The sequence below is a fragment of the Anas platyrhynchos genome, chromosome 8, assembly GCF_047663525.1.
Source record: "Anas platyrhynchos isolate ZD024472 breed Pekin duck chromosome 8, IASCAAS_PekinDuck_T2T, whole genome shotgun sequence".
NCBI lineage: Eukaryota > Metazoa > Chordata > Aves > Anseriformes > Anatidae > Anas > Anas platyrhynchos.
This window is the reverse complement of record NC_092594.1, coordinates 29,465,092-29,480,425: the sequence shown is the minus strand read 5'-3', so window position 1 is coordinate 29,480,425 and position 15,334 is coordinate 29,465,092. Positions and strand designations below refer to the sequence as shown.

The 15,334-nt window shown below is 65.2% G+C and overlaps 3 protein-coding genes across 7 annotated transcripts; 1 reads left to right on the top strand and 2 right to left on the bottom strand.

The window, feature by feature from the left end:
- Window positions 1–186: 186 nt before the first annotated feature.
- Window positions 187–5,179, bottom strand: BTBD19 (BTB domain containing 19). 3 transcript variants are annotated; one of them, XM_072041830.1, is made up of 8 exons: window positions 4,940–5,179; window positions 4,180–4,408; window positions 3,983–4,036; window positions 2,647–2,706; window positions 1,382–1,470; window positions 984–1,115; window positions 781–906; window positions 187–702 (listed from the first exon to the last, which is right to left on the bottom strand). In XM_072041830.1, the coding sequence occupies exons 1-8, from the start codon at window positions 5,162–5,164 to the stop codon at window positions 568–570; spliced, it is 1,050 nt and encodes a 349-aa protein (XP_071897931.1). In that variant the 5' UTR covers window positions 5,165–5,179; the 3' UTR covers window positions 187–567. The 3 variants fall into 3 exon arrangements, with proteins under 3 accessions (XP_071897931.1, XP_071897933.1, XP_071897932.1); XM_072041832.1 differs by having other exon boundaries at window positions 1,382–1,450; window positions 4,180–4,272; XM_072041831.1 differs by having other exon boundaries at window positions 1,382–1,450; window positions 4,940–5,101.
- On the top strand, window positions 5,084–7,018 carry DYNLT4 (dynein light chain Tctex-type 4). Of its 3 annotated transcripts, XM_038183166.2 has the most exons (3): window positions 5,084–5,183; window positions 5,873–6,108; window positions 6,268–7,018. In XM_038183166.2, exons 2-3 carry the CDS (start codon window positions 5,896–5,898, stop codon window positions 6,952–6,954), a joined length of 900 nt encoding a protein of 299 aa, XP_038039094.2. In that variant the 5' UTR covers window positions 5,084–5,183; window positions 5,873–5,895; the 3' UTR covers window positions 6,955–7,018. The 3 variants fall into 3 exon arrangements, with proteins under 3 accessions (XP_038039094.2, XP_027318885.3, XP_027318882.3); XM_027463084.3 differs by lacking the exon at window positions 5,873–6,108 and having other exon boundaries at window positions 5,091–5,183; XM_027463081.3 differs by lacking the exon at window positions 5,084–5,183 and having other exon boundaries at window positions 5,210–6,108.
- Window positions 7,019–7,742: 724 nt separating this feature from the next.
- Window positions 7,743–14,149, bottom strand: PLK3 (polo like kinase 3). Its single transcript, XM_038183240.2, has 15 exons — window positions 13,823–14,149; window positions 12,994–13,101; window positions 12,795–12,911; window positions 12,337–12,466; window positions 12,165–12,252; window positions 11,682–11,777; window positions 10,899–11,094; window positions 10,471–10,597; window positions 10,011–10,120; window positions 9,810–9,927; window positions 9,621–9,704; window positions 9,318–9,480; window positions 9,095–9,224; window positions 8,820–8,930; window positions 7,743–8,538 (listed from the first exon to the last, which is right to left on the bottom strand). Exons 1-15 carry the CDS (start codon window positions 14,000–14,002, stop codon window positions 8,344–8,346), a joined length of 1,953 nt encoding a protein of 650 aa, XP_038039168.1. The 5' UTR covers window positions 14,003–14,149; the 3' UTR covers window positions 7,743–8,343.
- Window positions 14,150–15,334: the final 1,185 nt, after the last annotated feature.

Genomic DNA, 15,334 nt, shown 5'->3' with positions numbered 1-15,334 from the left:
GTCTTGGGGGGGGGCGCAGCTGGAGAGGGGAGGGGATTGGGGTAGACACAGCTGCTTGGGCAAAGGGGTGGGGGGGTGCAACAGCATTTGGGGGAGGGAATTTTGCAGCCCAGGGGATTCCTGGCATCCTGAACACCACGGGGGGGGGGGGGGGTTGGTCCTGGTGCCATTGCGCGCCTGTTGCTGCAGCGCAGCCCCACTGCCGGGGGAGGGCAGCACGGCCCCGGGAAGGATGGGACCTGGCAGGGTGGCTGGGATAATAAAGGGTCACCCTGCAGCCCTTGGGGTCACCACACACCCTGTGTGGGTGCCCCGGCATCCGTACACCCACCCCGTAACCCAGCTTCAACCCCACAGAGCCCACGTTGCTTTTTGAAGCTGCCCCACGGCCCCCACTGTGGGGTGACCCCATATCCTGCCCCGATCCCAAAGCTGTGAAGTGGGGAAAAAAGCACTTTATTGACGCCCAGCCCCGCACCCCACAGCCTGCCCCATCGCAGAGCAGCCAGCTGGGGGTCACAGCCTCTCCCTGAGCCCCCCGGTGGGGCTGGGGGGAGGGCACAGCCCCTACTTGGCGTGCGAGTCCAGGTGCCGGTGGTGGTCGCGGGGCCGCGTGCCACGCCGGGGCCGGCAGAGCTGGGGGGGCACCCCGCTGCCACGCCGCAACGCGTGGGACCTCCAGGCTGCCGCGATGCTCTCCACCTGGGGTGGGGACATGAGTGTGGCCCCAACTTCCCCCCAGATCCCAAATCCAGCCCCCCCAAAATCCAAGCAGCTCACCGGGATGAGCAGGTCCCGCTGGTTGTGGCTCTCCAGCGTCGCCAGCTCGCTGGGTGCCAGCAGGGGCAGGCGCAGCTCCCGCACGGGCAGGGCGGCCACCTCGGGCACCGGGCGCCCCAGGACGGCCTGTAGGACACCCAGCTCTGCATCGGGCACCGGGGGGGTGTTTTGGGAACCCCCCGACCCCGCTGTGCTGCACTCACCGAGCTGACGTGCGCCCACTCCCGCACGGCTTGCACCAGGTCCAGCTCGTCCACGGCCAGCCGGTCGCTGCGCAGCACCCGTGCCAGCACCGTGTCAGAGAGCTCGTGGAAGCCCCGCGTCCTCACCACCGCCTGCAAGATCACTTCTGGCACCAGCACCAGGATCGTTCTGGCACCAGCAGCCACCCCGACCCCCTCCTTCACACCATCCCGCACCCCAGCCCCCCAATCCCTTCCACCATCCCCTACTCGTCTCTCAGCATCCCCCCCCAAACACCATTTGGTCCCTTTTCTCCCCCAGCCACCCCATCCTCACGGCCCTGTTCCCCCGTGCCATGTCCCCGTTTGCTCCCCATGCCCTGCGGTGCCCCCATTTCGGGTCCTCCCCGTGGCCGTACCGCGGTGCAGCTCTCGATGAAGGCCAGGCAGTGCTGCTGGAGGTCCACCTGCCCGTAGGTCACCGCAGCCTGTGGGACAACACGGGCACCTGCAAGGGGGTCCAGGGCAGGAAGGAGACACCCCCCCAAAAAAAAAATGCCCTACAGAGAGTCCCCGTACGCCACCAGCCCTGAGGTGTTCTCAGGCACCCAGGTAAGGGAAGCAACCCCATGCATGGGTGCCACCACGTGGGGATGTGGATATGGGGCTGCCTGCCCCCAGCTTTCCCCACCTGGGCACAGGGTTGGCACAGAGCCCCCCCAAAGTGCACCAACACCCTGGTGCCACCCCAGAGCCTTCCCCATATCTCTATTCCCCACTGCAGCAGGAATTTGGGGTGCTCTCCTCCTCCCCCAGGAACAAAGCTCCTCCCTGGGCTGGCTCTGCCCGCTGCTGTGTCCTTCTTGGGGCACCAGGACATGTCCTTGTCCCCCCCCGTGGTGTCTGCCCATGTTTGTGGGGTATTTGGGTGCTGTGCAGCATCCCCAGCCCCGCTGCTGCAGTTGGGACCAGCACTGACGCAAGCTGGGGGTGGGCAGAGCGAGTTGTTTTCTTCAGGTTTGTTTTGTTCTGGGGTTTTGGGGTTTTCTGTTTGTTTCCTCTGAGCCCGTTTTAGCTCTGTTTACGCCACGGTGGTCAGGTACCACGTGCGCCGAGAGCTTCTGCACGCCAGGGCCAGCGTCTCGCCCCAGGGGCATCGCTTCGGGCCTCGGGAGGTGGCAAGGATCTGCAGGATCACGAGTGTGGGGCCGGTCCTGGGAGCATTTCTCCATATCTCAGCAGGGTTTTGGGAACTGGCCCCGAAAACCTTGCGGATTTCCAAAATCCCAGTGCCTCCCAGTTTCACACAAACGGTGGCAATATCCCTGTGCTGGGGAGCTCTGGCTGACCCTGTGTAGGGGATGATGTCCTGAGGACACTGCCCTGCCTCGCTCTGATGGCCCTTGCAGCCCCAAAGGGACATCCCCAGGGGACAGGAGGGCTGCTGGGCTGGCAGGGGAGGGAAACCCAGCCCCAGCACGCAGCCAAGGGCAGAGGGGCCAGCCCAGCTCATGCCCCAGAATAGACAAGGTTATTTTTACCCTCCGTGACGCTGCTTGGGAAGCTGTCACTGGGTTTTCCCCAGACTGGTGTCCCCCCCCCCGCCCCCAAATATGCCCCACTGCCCACATGAGGGACTCAGGCACCGTCCTCCCCCTGACACCAGGTTCCCAAGACCGCTCACCTGCAGCGCCTCGCAGACCTGCTCCACGCTCAGCGTGTCCTTGATGAACTCCACGCAGAGCTGGAAGCAGAAAGGAGAGGGTGGGAGGGCGCAGCGGGGACCCAGCATCCCCCTCCGTGATGCTCAGCACCCCCTGAGCCCCCAGGACATGGGACAAAGGGACAAAGGGACATGGGACAAGGGACATGGGGCGGAGGTGCCTCCAGCCCTGCAGGGTTTCGTAAGGCAGGGCTGGGCTGGGGGATGAGGGCTTGCAGCACGGCGTGCGGGCAGTGATTCAGCCGGGGAGCGAGCCTGGGGTGACCAAACGCCACCAAGCTCATACCCCGGGGCAGGTCACTCAGCCATGGTCACAGCCCTGGTGACAGCAGCAGCTGCCGGGTGACCCCAGCTCTGCCCGCGCCTGCTCGGAGGGGACAAACAAATGGGCTGCAGCCCCAAAAGCAGGTGGGACGCAGCCAGACGGGCTCCCTGCTGCCCACCCCAGCTGCCGCCCACACAAAGGGGACCTGAGCCGTGGTGAGGGGGGGGGGGGACGCGGGGGCTGAGCCAGGGTCAGGGTCCCCGGGAAACCCAAAATGACGTGATGTGCGGGGAGGAGCCGCCAGCTGGAGCAGAAGGGCCCTGAGTCACCGGCGGGGACAGGGAGATGAAGTCACCCTGCAGCTGGGGACAGAACCACGGGCTTCCCCGGCTGCCACTTGGCCACTTGACCCCCCCCCCCCCCCCCCCCGGTCATTACAGCTCCCCCCAAGGGACACGGGGCAGCTCGGTTCGTGGCACGGCGCGGTGTGGAGGGAGGGGAAGTGCCGGGTCACGCCACGTGCCCGGCCGTAACTCGGGAATGGGTCTGGTGACGTGTCCCCATGGGGACGCTTCAGCTCCCTCCTCTTCCTCACCCTGGCCCACTCCCTGTCTGTCTGTCCGTCTGTCCGTCTGTCCGTCCTGGTGGCGTGCTCCCACCGCTCCCTTTCGCTCCCTGCTCCCCAGACCGGGGATTTCCCAACAGCAGCCTCCTAACACGGCCGGAGGCACCGTGGGGGATGGCGTTGGGGCTTTCCTGCTGCCCTTTGTGCAGTGGGACATGCCGGAGGGACTCCCCAGCGCCGGGGGTGGGGGGCTCCCACCTGAACCCCCATGGGGGCTGCTGCTGAACCCTGTGGGGACCAATTCCCTTAGGGACACATCTGGGGTTGGGGAACAGGGCTGAGCCTGTGCACATGGGTGGTGCCATCCTCACGGCCACCTCGGATCATCTTTAGGGTCATCCTTGGGTGCCCCCCAGCATAGGGGCACAGGGGGGGGACACGGCACCCCGGGTGCAGCAGGGCCATACCTTGCACAGGTCCTGCAGGCCGTACTCCACCGATGAGGTCAGCACCTCCAGTGCCTACAGAAACAGAAAATCCCGAGCTGGAAGGCACCCACGAGGCCCATCGAGCCCAAACCCTGTCCCTTTCTCCATGCAGCACCACCCAAAAAAAAAAAAAAATCAACCCACCCCAAATCCTTCCGCCCCCCTTCCCCACTCACGATGTGGCTGTTGAGGCTGACGCTGTTGGTGTAGAGGAACTCGATGACGGCCAGGAAGACGTCGGGCTGCACGTTGCCCAGCACGAAGGGGCCCTGGGGGGGGACGCTGCCGGGGGGGTCCTCGCCACAGCCCCCCAGCATCCCCCGAAAAGCCTGGCAGCGGCACGCCAGCACGCAGCGGTGCGCGAACACCCGCTGCTGCTCCCGGCCCACCACGAAGGTCACGTCGCTGCCGAGGAGAGGGGAACAAAGTGGGACCCCCAGGGGCTGGGACGGGGCACAGGGTGGCCCCCCCAGCCCCATCTTTGTCCTGGGAAAGGGAGAGGGTGACGAGCGGGAGCCCCCATCCCAGCAGGGTGATGATTTAGGGGAGGTGCATTAAGGCACGGCCCAGCGCTTGTGGGGACCAGAAGGGTGTGTGGGGTGAAAGCAGGGCCCTCTGCCATGTTAACAGCAAAGTTATACATAAATAACTGAATAAATGGCTCCGTGGCCGTGGTCAGTGGGGCAAGAAGAGGGGAGAGAGATTGAGGCTGAAGGCTGTAGGATGCGGGGTGCGGAACGTGAGGCACAGGGGGCAGGATGGAGGCCGCGGGGTGCACGTTGTGGGTTGTAGGATGGAGCTCGTAGGGTAAAGGGTGTGGGAGAAGGGCTGCCAGAGCGCAGATTTAGGCCCCTGGAGCCCAAAGAGAGGGGCTGAGGGCCGCGAGGAGCCCGGCCTGGCGGGCAGGGAGGGTGTGGGGAGGCGGCGGCCCCTCACCTGAACTGGGGGTTGTTGACCAGGGTGCGCAGGGCCGCGGTGAAGGCGGCCGCCTCGCCCTGCAGCCGCGCCGAGCAGGAGCGGGCCATGGGGGCAGGCGGAGGAGGAAGGCGGCTGAGGGAGGGAAGGAGGGAAGGAGGGAGGGACGGAGGGAGGCTGGCCAGCACGGGGAGGAGGCCGCCACAGCACGGCCCAGCGCCAGGGAAAGCTGGCAGGAGGGAGCATGGTTTAGGGGGGCCGCGGGGTGAGCAAAGGGGGAACAGGGGTGGTGAGAGGGGGAGCCCACCCTCAGCCCTATGTCCTTTGGGTTTTAGGATAGCAGAGGGGTGAAAGCACTCCCTGCCTTGCCCGAACCCAGAAGTGACGTGAGGGGGGTGCTCATTCCCCTTCCTGCTAAGTCCCGGGGGTGAGGGACGCGGTGGGGTGCCCCCGGAGGGGCCCAGCTTTCCTCGCCAGCACCCCAGGGAGCGGGGTCCGGCTGCCAGCGTGCTTGGCAGCGCGAGCCGGCAGCAGGCTATAAATACCTCAGCGGCAGATAGGAACACAAAGGCCGGCCCCGCTTTCCCCAAATAGATCGCAGCACGGCCAGACAAAGGCGCATTGATGGGGCGGCCGCGATGTACCAGCTGGGCTGGGCTCCGGCAGCAGGGAGAAAACCCCGCTCGGGGTGGGGGTCCTGGCCAGACCTGCCCCAATTTGGAGCATCACAGCAGCAGGGACCCTCAGCACGTTGTGGGGCTCAATTCCCCAGCACCAGGCTGTGCTCCATGGGTGCTGCCCACCCTTGGGTGCCCACCATCCCATAGGGAAAGGCATTATAGAGGGATAGGTACCCAAAGGATGTGATTTTTTTTTTTTTTTTGGGGGGTGCAAGCTGGGTTGCAAGCTTTTCCTTCACTTTTGACACCCACAAAGCGTTTTTGGGGCTGCCAGGAGATGCTGAAGACATAGGGGACATGCCCGGAGCTGCTGTCCCCAAGCTGGCTGCAGCCCAGGCTGCAGCTGGCACGGCTCTCAGGGAGCCGGGGGCAAAAGAGGACAACGGGGCTGTGCAGGGACCGGGAAGCAAGGAGTTACGCAGCCGTGGATGGGGAGTTGCAGTGTCACGTAGCAACACTTCACGCTCCAGGAGCTCCCCGAGCTTGGACCCAGGGGACCGAGGGGAAGAGGTCGGTGCTGGGCAGCCACGGGCACGGTGGCTGGAGCTGGGTCACGCAGGGAGCGGGGCTGGGGGCACGGGTGGGATGGGGCACAGGGATATGGCACCGTGTCAGCCCCAGCTGGATTGGGGTCCCACAGCAGTGCTCAGAGCCACCTCTCCCCTCCAGCCTGCCCATATGGCCGAGCAGCCAGCCCCAGAGCTGGCCCCGTCCACCCAGGTGATGGCCATGGATGGCACCGAAGCCCCTCAGCCCCGGACCGCCCGCCGAGGCTCCAATCCCACAGCCCCAGCACGGAGCACGGAGGAGGGCAGAGCACCTCAGCTGCTGTCCCGCCGCAGCTCCGTCCTCAGCACCCTCCCGGCACCCCTGGCCAGCCGCCGCAGCTCTCTGGGGGCAGCCCCGGGGGGCAAGCGCCCCTCCATCGGCCCCTGGATGCTCCACAGCCGCGTGAGCTTCTCGGGGCTCCCCCTTTTCCAACCCATCCCCGAGATCCGCCTGGAAAACACCTACAGGATGGGGCCGGATGAGGGCTGCGGGTTCAATGCGGGGCGGGTGCAGCGGGTGCTGGAGAGGGTCCTGGTGGGGGTCCTGGGGGGCACGTCCTACAGCCCCCAGGGTGGTGCCTCGCTGGTGCACAGCCTGGCCGAGCTGCTGCGGGGCCGGGCGAAGGAGGTGGTGCCGCCCCGCTACAAACTGGTGTGCCACGTGCTGCTGGGCCAGCACGGCCAGCAGAGCCTGCTGGTGGCCAGCCGGGCGCTCTGGGACCCCCAAAGTGACAGCTTCGCCTCGGCCACCTTCTCCAATGCCTCCCTCTTTGCTGTGGCCACAGTGCACGGGGTCTATTTTGAGTAGGGGCTGCCTCCCTTCGGACAGTCTGGCAGGGGGAGAGCAGGTGGAAATAAAAGGATTTGTGCCAGCCCTGGGTGGATGAGCTGTGGTGCATGTAGGGAGCCAAGGGGATGGCCCACGGTGCCCCTGGTTGATGCACATACTTTAGTGGCTTGCAAAAAGTCCCAAGCTGCAGGAAATCCAACCCAAAAAGCTGCATTCCCCCCGAGGCAGCAGTCGAGGGCCATACCCTGGAGGACACGGAGCAGTCCAGCCCCTTTCCCACAACCCAGGCTGCTCCCAGGCAGGGCAGGAGGTGAGGGATCTTGTTCCAAGCGAGCCTGCAGAGCAGGATGAAGCCCATTAAGTCCCTCCTCGTGGCTGGCTCCGTGCCCAGCTCACATCCCGTGACACCAGGCAGCGCAGGGCACCCCACAGCCCTGTCCCTGGGGCAGGAGCCACAGCCCCTGCTTCCCCCAGCACCAGCCCTGGAGCAGCTGGGGCTGACAGCAGGGGATGGGGTTGAAGGGGGAGGAGAGGCTGAGGCAGCTCCAGGCCTCTGCAGCTAGCAGCAGGATGCAAATCCTGCTCCTCCTGCCAGCCCCAGGGGCACAGGAGGTAAAAGATGAGGTCCTTACACCCATCCTGGCTCTGGTCCTTAGGGTCTGCAACCCAGGTCCCCCACCAGCCCCCTCTCCTTATCTCCTGACCCCAAACATCATCAGGAGCAGCCCCAGAGCAGGGATGAAGATTGGGATTGCTCTGCCCCACTCCGTGACCCCAGCCCCAGCTCCAAACGCAGCAGAGACTGCTTGCCCTTACACAAATAAAGTTTTATTGAGGTAAGACAGGGACAGGGGAGCTGCACATGGACAGACAGAGAAAATAAATAATTCCATATAAATAAGATGCATAAATAGTCCCAACCTGGCAGAGACTGCCGCGAAACAAGAAACCTGCCCTAGGTCACAGCCACACAGGGGCTTTTCCAGGCAAAAGCCCACTGATCCCTTTCCCCTGCCCTCTACCAAACCTTGAGTTGTACCAGACAAGTCCCAATTCAGGAGCAGCTGGGGTCCAGCTCAGCCCCCCCTTAGTGTAGCAGATGTGGAGAGGCATGAGCCACCCCACACAGCGCCCCACACCCCTGTCCGTCCCCTGGGGGGGGGTCTTCTCCGCCCCACAGCACCAAGCCTCGAGCTCACGGCCATGCAGAGGGGGAAAAGGCAGCGATTGCCCACAGCCAGGGAGCAGCACGGGTGTGCAGACCTGCTGCCGTGATCACAGCCATGTGTGTTCAGCGGGTGGCCGCTGAGGTCCGGAGTCCAGCTGAGCACCACAACGCGCCCCCCGTCCCACGGGAAGGCAGGAGGAGACCTCTACGTCCAGAGAAGGTCTCTCCAAAGCACCGCACTAGGCATCAGCCCGCTCCTGGAGGAGCTTGAGGATGTATCGGAGGCGCTGCTGGAGCTCCGGCGAGCAGCCCAGCTCCTGGATGCTGCCCAGCTTGTAGGTGTAGGAGTTGCGCTCCCGGTTGATGTAGGTGACAAGGCAGGAGTGGTCAGGCTTGCTGATGATCACCTTGGTGTGGTCATTGTAGAAGTTCACCTAGGAGACAGGTGGGGCTTGGCTTGGCCTCCCGCAGCGCAGCAGCAGCGGGGATGGAGCCAGGCTTCCTGCCTCAACCCGTTCCTCCTCCCCAACCTGCCCCACGGCAGGAACGCACCGATCCGCCGAGGTGCCTGCCACCAGCAGCTGGGGCACCAGAGCAGCTCCCTGCACCCACAGCTGGCCTTTGCATTTGGGTCGTGGTGGGCAAGGACTAACCCGGGTCACGAGTCCCACAGTGGCTTCCCCAAAGTGGCACCCCCACAGCACCCTACACATACCTGCAGGGTGCCGCTGCTGAAGAGCATCAGCAAGGCCTGGTCCGTCTTCACCCACTGCAGGAGGAGCAGGGCTGGCTGCCCAAGGTCATCTATGCTCGGCAAGTCACCTCCCTTGGGGAGAAAGGTCCGTGTAAACCCCCGGTCCCATACCCGTGGGCATTGCCCTGCTAGCAGGACACAGCCCCAGGGGCTCCACCCGGCCACAGACTCCAACCAGGGAGTGCCACCCAGGTGACACGGCCAAACCACAGCCCAAATGTTGTCCCAGCACCTACCTTCATCAGGTGCTGCTCCATGTAGGACGCGAAGTAGCGCAGCACGCTCATCTGCCCCTGCAGCTGCTCGGGGACAGCGGAGGCGGGGAAGGCGAAGTGCTTGCTGTTGGTCTGGTTGTAATGTACCGTCCTGGCGGGGGGCACAACGTTAGCCACCCCCTGCACGGCCTCCCCTCGCCCCTTTTCCCACCCCAAGGACTGCAGCCCCTTCCCCGGCGCTCACTTGTGGTTGGGGGAGAGCGCCATGTGCGTGCCGTTGTTGAAGAGCACCCCGATGCTGCGGTTGGAGAGCTGGTAGCCGAAGCCGTACTTGTTGGAGTAGTCCACCCACTTGCTCACCCAGACAAACTGCTCGTGCCGGGCCAGGGAAGCCGGGTTTCTGTTCGCTGGTGGGGAAGGGAAAGGGGTGAGCAGAGCAGGCACCCCCCGCTCAGCTCCCCGCTGCGGGGTCAGGCGGTATTTGGGGTTCCATTTGGGGTTCCCAAAGCGGCACCCGTGCCTCTACGCCCTCTCCTGGCTGGTTTACCTGGGGGCATGCAGGACAGGCAGGTCCGCAGGAGCCGGACGGCCGACTCGATGATGGCAGAGGCGGTGATGCAGTCTTCAAAGGCTGCAGAGGGAAGATGACAGCCCCTGAGTCAGCCGGCCCCGCTATCAGCCAGGGCAGGGCAGGAAGCTCAGGGCAGGTGGGGTGGCCGGGACAGGTGTTGCTCACCTTCACAGCTGCTGGCCATCGTCCCCCGGATGGACGGGGACACGGATTTGTGAGAGGTCTCCTCCACCAGCGTCTCCACGGGGCTGGAGCCGGTGCTGCGGCAGGACCCGGGGGTGGCCTGGGGGGGGGGGAACACAATGTCAGCACCATCCCGTGTGCTGTCCCCGGGAGGGGTGCGCACGGACTCGGGGCTGCTCTCACCTCGTTCCCTTCCACCGTCTTGTAGCTTATCTGCCGGCAGATCGAGGTCTTCATCAGCCCGGTGACCAGCTTGGAGATGTCGTCCTTGTCCTCTGAAGGGCCCTTCTTGGCTGAGGAGGCAGGGAGCCGTGAGCACAGGGGACGGGGACACGGGGGCCACCCCCCCCCCCCAGCAGGCTCAGCTCGGGGTGGCAAGTGGCTGCCTCCCACTTTCACTTCCCAGTTCTCAGGCAGCAGCAGAGGGTTTCCAGGAGGAACTGTCCCCATGGGTTATGGGGCAGCATCCGCTCCCCAGGCGCACGCCCATGCCTGCCACCAAGCAGCGGAAGGGCAGGGACAAGGGGACAAAGGCAGCGAGCGCTGTCCCCAAGCAGGGGACCCCCCAGCAATGCTCTCCAGAACCCACTTCTCCCCAAAGAAAGGGTCACCAGGAGGTTCCCGTGCGAGCACGTGGACTCACCCTTGGGTTTCTTCTTCCCGAAGAGCGTCTTGGTGACTTTAGCAAAGAGACTTTTTGCTGGGTTGGGGGGGCTGAGCTCCGGAGCCATCACGCAGCTGCTGGGAGGGAGCTTCTCCGGCGTGTAGCCCTGCGCAGGGGTGAAGGCAGAGGTTTGGTTTCCACCGCCCACGTGCTTCATGCAGAGCTGCCCCGGGCTGACCGCAGTCACTCGCAGCCCTCCTGACAGCCAGCTTGCGTTTCCGTCAGCCCTTGGCTCCGGGCCTGGCATTTGGGTATTTGGGGATCAGCGGCACGGGAAGCAGCCCCTGCTGTGGGGTCAGGGCAGCAGGGAGCACACCGGATCCCTCGGTCCCTCCACAGGCCCTGCGTGACCCCAAAAGCCTCATCCCACCCTGTTAAGGGTGGAGGCAGGACTCCAGCCTGCTCACCTTGAAGAACTCATGGTCCAAGATCTCCTCGAGCGTGAGGCGGTCCTGGGGGTTGCGCCTGAGGATGCCGGCGATGAGGTGCTTGGCGGGCAGGGAGAGGAAGGCAGGCAGGGTGTACTCCACCTGCTTGATGCACCTGTAGGTCTCCTTGAGGTCCGAGGTCTCGAAGGGAGGGTTCCCACACAGCAGGGTGTACCTGGGAGGCGAGGCACGTGCCACGGTCACATCCCCGCCGGGTCTGTGACTCAGCAGCACTTGGAGCGAGGAAGCTGGTGGCGTTGGGCCGGCCACACCTGGCCGGGAGCACCGCTTCCAGCCCGCCAGGCTGCGCACACATCCGGCCACGCTTCCTCCTCGCGACTGCCGACAGCAGCAAGCGAGGAGCCCCAGGGACCGGGACAGGGCTGGCAGGAGGCAGCAGCCCCATGGCCCTGCCCCACAGCCCTGCCCCACAGCAGAAAACCACAGCAGGAAGCTTGCGGCAGCGACCGGCAAGGGCTCGAGTCACCGAGGCGGTGCAGCGATCGCTCCCCGTGCAAACAAGCCGCCAGCCACCGATATTTTCCATTGTTTATCTCGCTGGTGGGGTGGCTGAGCTTTGAAGCAGAGCTCGGTGTGACACCAGGGCCTGCTGCTCGCAGCACCCCAGGGTGCCCAGAGGCACCTCTCAGCAGGATTCATCCACTCACAGCCCCTCTCCCCTACCCTTCAGCATAGCAGGGACACAAATTGCAATGGGACTTCCCCACAGGGCTCCCCACAGCCCCCACCCCGTGCACTTACATGACACAGCCCAGTGACCACACGTCTGACTCCGGGCCGTGGCCCTGCCGCAGCAGCACTTCGGGGGCCAGGTAGTTGGGGGTCCCACAAATTGTCCTGCGGGGCAGACGGCCAGCTCAGAGCCTGCTTTGCATCCCACACCGCTCCCCACCCGTAATTCACCCTGCAGCTGATTCCCCTCCCCTAATTTGAGCCCCACAGGCTCCCTCCATCCACAAGGAGCCCTCCCCCAGCTCCTGGGGGGCGGCAGCAGCTGCTCGTGGCAAGCCGTCGGGAAGAGCTCGTCCTAGACACAGCCGGGAACGGAGCCTTTGTGTCCCAGCCTGCGCACCCGGCCGGGCACAATAGCCATAGCGAGCGCATTGTTCTCCCCGAGGGCTGCGGGCACGCTCCTGGGGGAGCCACAAAGCCCCCAGCCCCCTCTCCTCGCCTGCAGCTGGGGCAGGAGTTGCTACGAGAAGAGAAAGGGAAGCTCAGACTCACTTTTTCTTCTGGTCAGAGGCGTCCTGGCAAGCAGCTAGACCAAAGTCCCCCACTTTCAGCTCCATGTTTTCGTTGATGAAGAAGTTGCCTGCAAGACCATGGTGACACGTCACCGCCCGTCCCTTCGGCTCGCCGCTCCCCGCGTGGCTCCGTCCCCAGACGTGACACTCACCCAGCTTGAGGTCCCGGTGCAGGATGCCCTTGAGGTGAAGGTATTTCAAGCCGGAGATGATTTGTTTGAGGTAATAGCGCACTTCAGGCTCCAGCAGGGTATGGCGGGCCTTCCAGATGTGGGCCAGCGACTGCAGAGGGAGAGAAGGCAACTCGGTGATGGCGGGCAGGGAGGGCGGGCAGCCGTGCTGACTAGGCAAGGGGCAGGCAGGGTCAGAGCCCGTTCTTCCAGGAGTTGCACAAACAATTGTCCTGCCATGGCTGGAAGCTCAGCAGGCTCCGGGCTTGGCACAACCAGGGAACCACTGGGCTTTTGGTGGTGGCAACGGGGGCTACGGGCTGCCAGCACGGGCAGGCTGCTTATAGAGGACTTGAAACCCGCTGTGTCCCCAGTGCTGTGCAAAACCAGCACCTCAAACAAAGCACCCACTGCTCCGCTCGGGGACACGGAGCCCTCACCTTCCTGCTGCAGTGCTCCAGGAAGATGTAGATGCTCTCCGCGTCCTCAAAGTGGTGGGAGAACTTGACGATGTGCTTGTGGTGCAAGTCGCGGTGCAGCTCGATCTCGTTGGTGATCTGAAAGGACGCCGAGGCCACGGGTGAGCGCAGGGTGCCCGCTGGAACCCCAGCACCCCCCCAAAGCTCCCCCAGCGCCTACCTTCTCCCGCTGGTGGGGTTTAGCCACCCGGCTGTGAGGAATGACCTTCACAGCGTAGGTTTTGTTGCTGGAGAGGTCTGTCATCTCATAGCATCGTGCGAAGCCGCCCTGCGAGGGGGAGAAGAGGTGGTTGTGGAGGCTGACAGGCAGCTCTCCGCCCCTGCCGGCTCCTCGCCGCGCAGCCCGGGGAGCATCACACGTTGCCGGCTGCTGCGTCGCCCACTGAGATCTGAACCACGATGCTCTCAAGCCGGGATTTTCTTCACCCTGTTCTCATAAAGCCTCCCGGGCGTTTTTTCCCTCCCACCACTACCGGACTCCTCCGGCAGCTTTCCAGATGCCAGCTCGCCCGGAAAGCCCTGCGCAAAGCAGGGGGGGACCGGAGGCCACCACCGAAAGGCAGCGCTGGATGGAGACAGGTTTTTCCTGCCGTGATGTCAGCCTCCAATCTGCACACTCAGCTGCCGAGCCCGCCCGGGCCGGGCTGGGAACAAGCAGCCTCCTCCTACACAGCGCTCGCAGCGGGAGGAAAAGTTGCGTGTGCCGCAGCCCCAGCGGCCGGGCCGGCACCCCTGGGAACCGGGGCAGCCTCCGGCCCACGCACACCCCGCGGGGCGCCCCGAAACCGATCGCGCCTCCGATAAGGCGGCGGGGCCGGGAGCCAGCCCGGCTGATTCACGGCTCCCGGCACGGAGGAGGAGGAGGCACGGGGGGTCGGGGGGGGAGGCAGCAGCAAGGCCCCCAGCCCCCTCCCAGCTCCCCCCTCACCCCACAGAAGCAGGGCGCTCCCCGTTCACCCCGCTGCCACCCCCCCGTTATCCCCCGGTACCTTCCCGAGCAGGCGGCCCTTGCAGTAGGAGCGACCGGAGAGCGGGTCGGTGATGAGCCGGCTGGTCTCGGCTGCCCGGTTGGGCGGCGGTGGCGGCGGGGAGGGCGCGGGCTGGGCGGGCAGGCAGGCGGCGGTGGCGGCGGGGAACGGGGGAAAAAGGCCGGCGTGCTCCATGGCCATGGCGGCTGCCCCGGTTCCTATCCCGGTTCCCGGTCCGATCCCGGTTCCCGGTGCTGCTGCGGCTCCTCCGCCACCGGCGGCCCCGCGCACGTGGCCCCGCCGCCGCCCCCCACGCTTGGCGCTGGCGCGCCGGGGATCCCGCCGGTTTTATCAATGGGCGCGGTTACGTCACCCGAGAGGCCACGCCCCCCTCGGGCGGCCCCGCCGCGCTCTTAAAGGGGCAGCAGCGCTGATAAAGGGGGTGGGGAGGGGTGGAGGGCAAAGGGGGTAAAGGGGGGAAAGGGGGGTCGTGGGAGGGCAGGCGGCCGCTGCCACCTCTCTGCAGTGGTTTGGGGGAAGGAGCCAGCCCTGCCCCTACGCGGGGGGGCGGTAAATGCACACCCACCATATATATGCCCCCCACCCCAGGCACTGAGACCCCCATGGACAGGCTCCCCTCTAGGCACAACCCCCCCCCAGGCACAGGAATCCCCTCAGAGACCCCCAGGGGCACGCAGAGACCCCTCCTCAAGTCCCCTCTGTCTCTCCCAAGACTCGCAGACCCCCCTCTCCATGCACATCCAGGGGGGATTTTGAAGCCCACCCGTATGCTGCAGACCCTGCCCCCCATGCACCCACCCTGGAGGCAGCCAGGCGCCCCCACAAAGCCCCCAGTGGGGTCCCAGCCCACCCCAGGTGGGGCGCTGGGGACATGGGGGGGTGACAGGAGATGCAGGTGGGCTGCCCGGCCACGCTGTCCCCTGGGTCCCTGCCCTTGTGCCACTCTTTGCTGGGTCTGGCCGTGCTGGCCCCAATATGCAGGGAGGGGTGTCCGCAGGGTGCAGCGGTGTCTGTAGGGCGCTGTGCCACCGCGGTGCTGCTCTCTAATGGCCGTGGGGGAGAAACGTCTCAGTGTCACCCAAAATAGGCCACGGATGGATGTAGGGCAGCAGGACGGGCCAGAAAACCACGGCACCCTGCTCTCCAGGATCAGCAACGTTGCAAAAGCCCCTCGAAAGCAGATCCTGGTGCCCTTCAGGATAGCAGGACCATGTGCAAGTCCCTCGCTCTGTGCCAATTTCCCCTCTGCTCCCGCGGGGCAAGCTCGGGGCTCTGCTCACCGATGCCTGATGTGCTCCTGAACACCCCGAGGGTTTTGCATGAGCACCCCTGGCCAACCGGCCCCACATTTCGCAGCACATCCCCCGGGATGGGAACTGAACAGACCTGCCCGAAGGGAGAGATGAAAGGATCCGGCTCTGTTTACTTTCCTCTTGGCTCTCAACCTTCGGCGGAGGAAGTGTGTGCAAACGCTCTGCCCGGCAGCACGCCCGGGTTCCCCCTTCGGGGAAA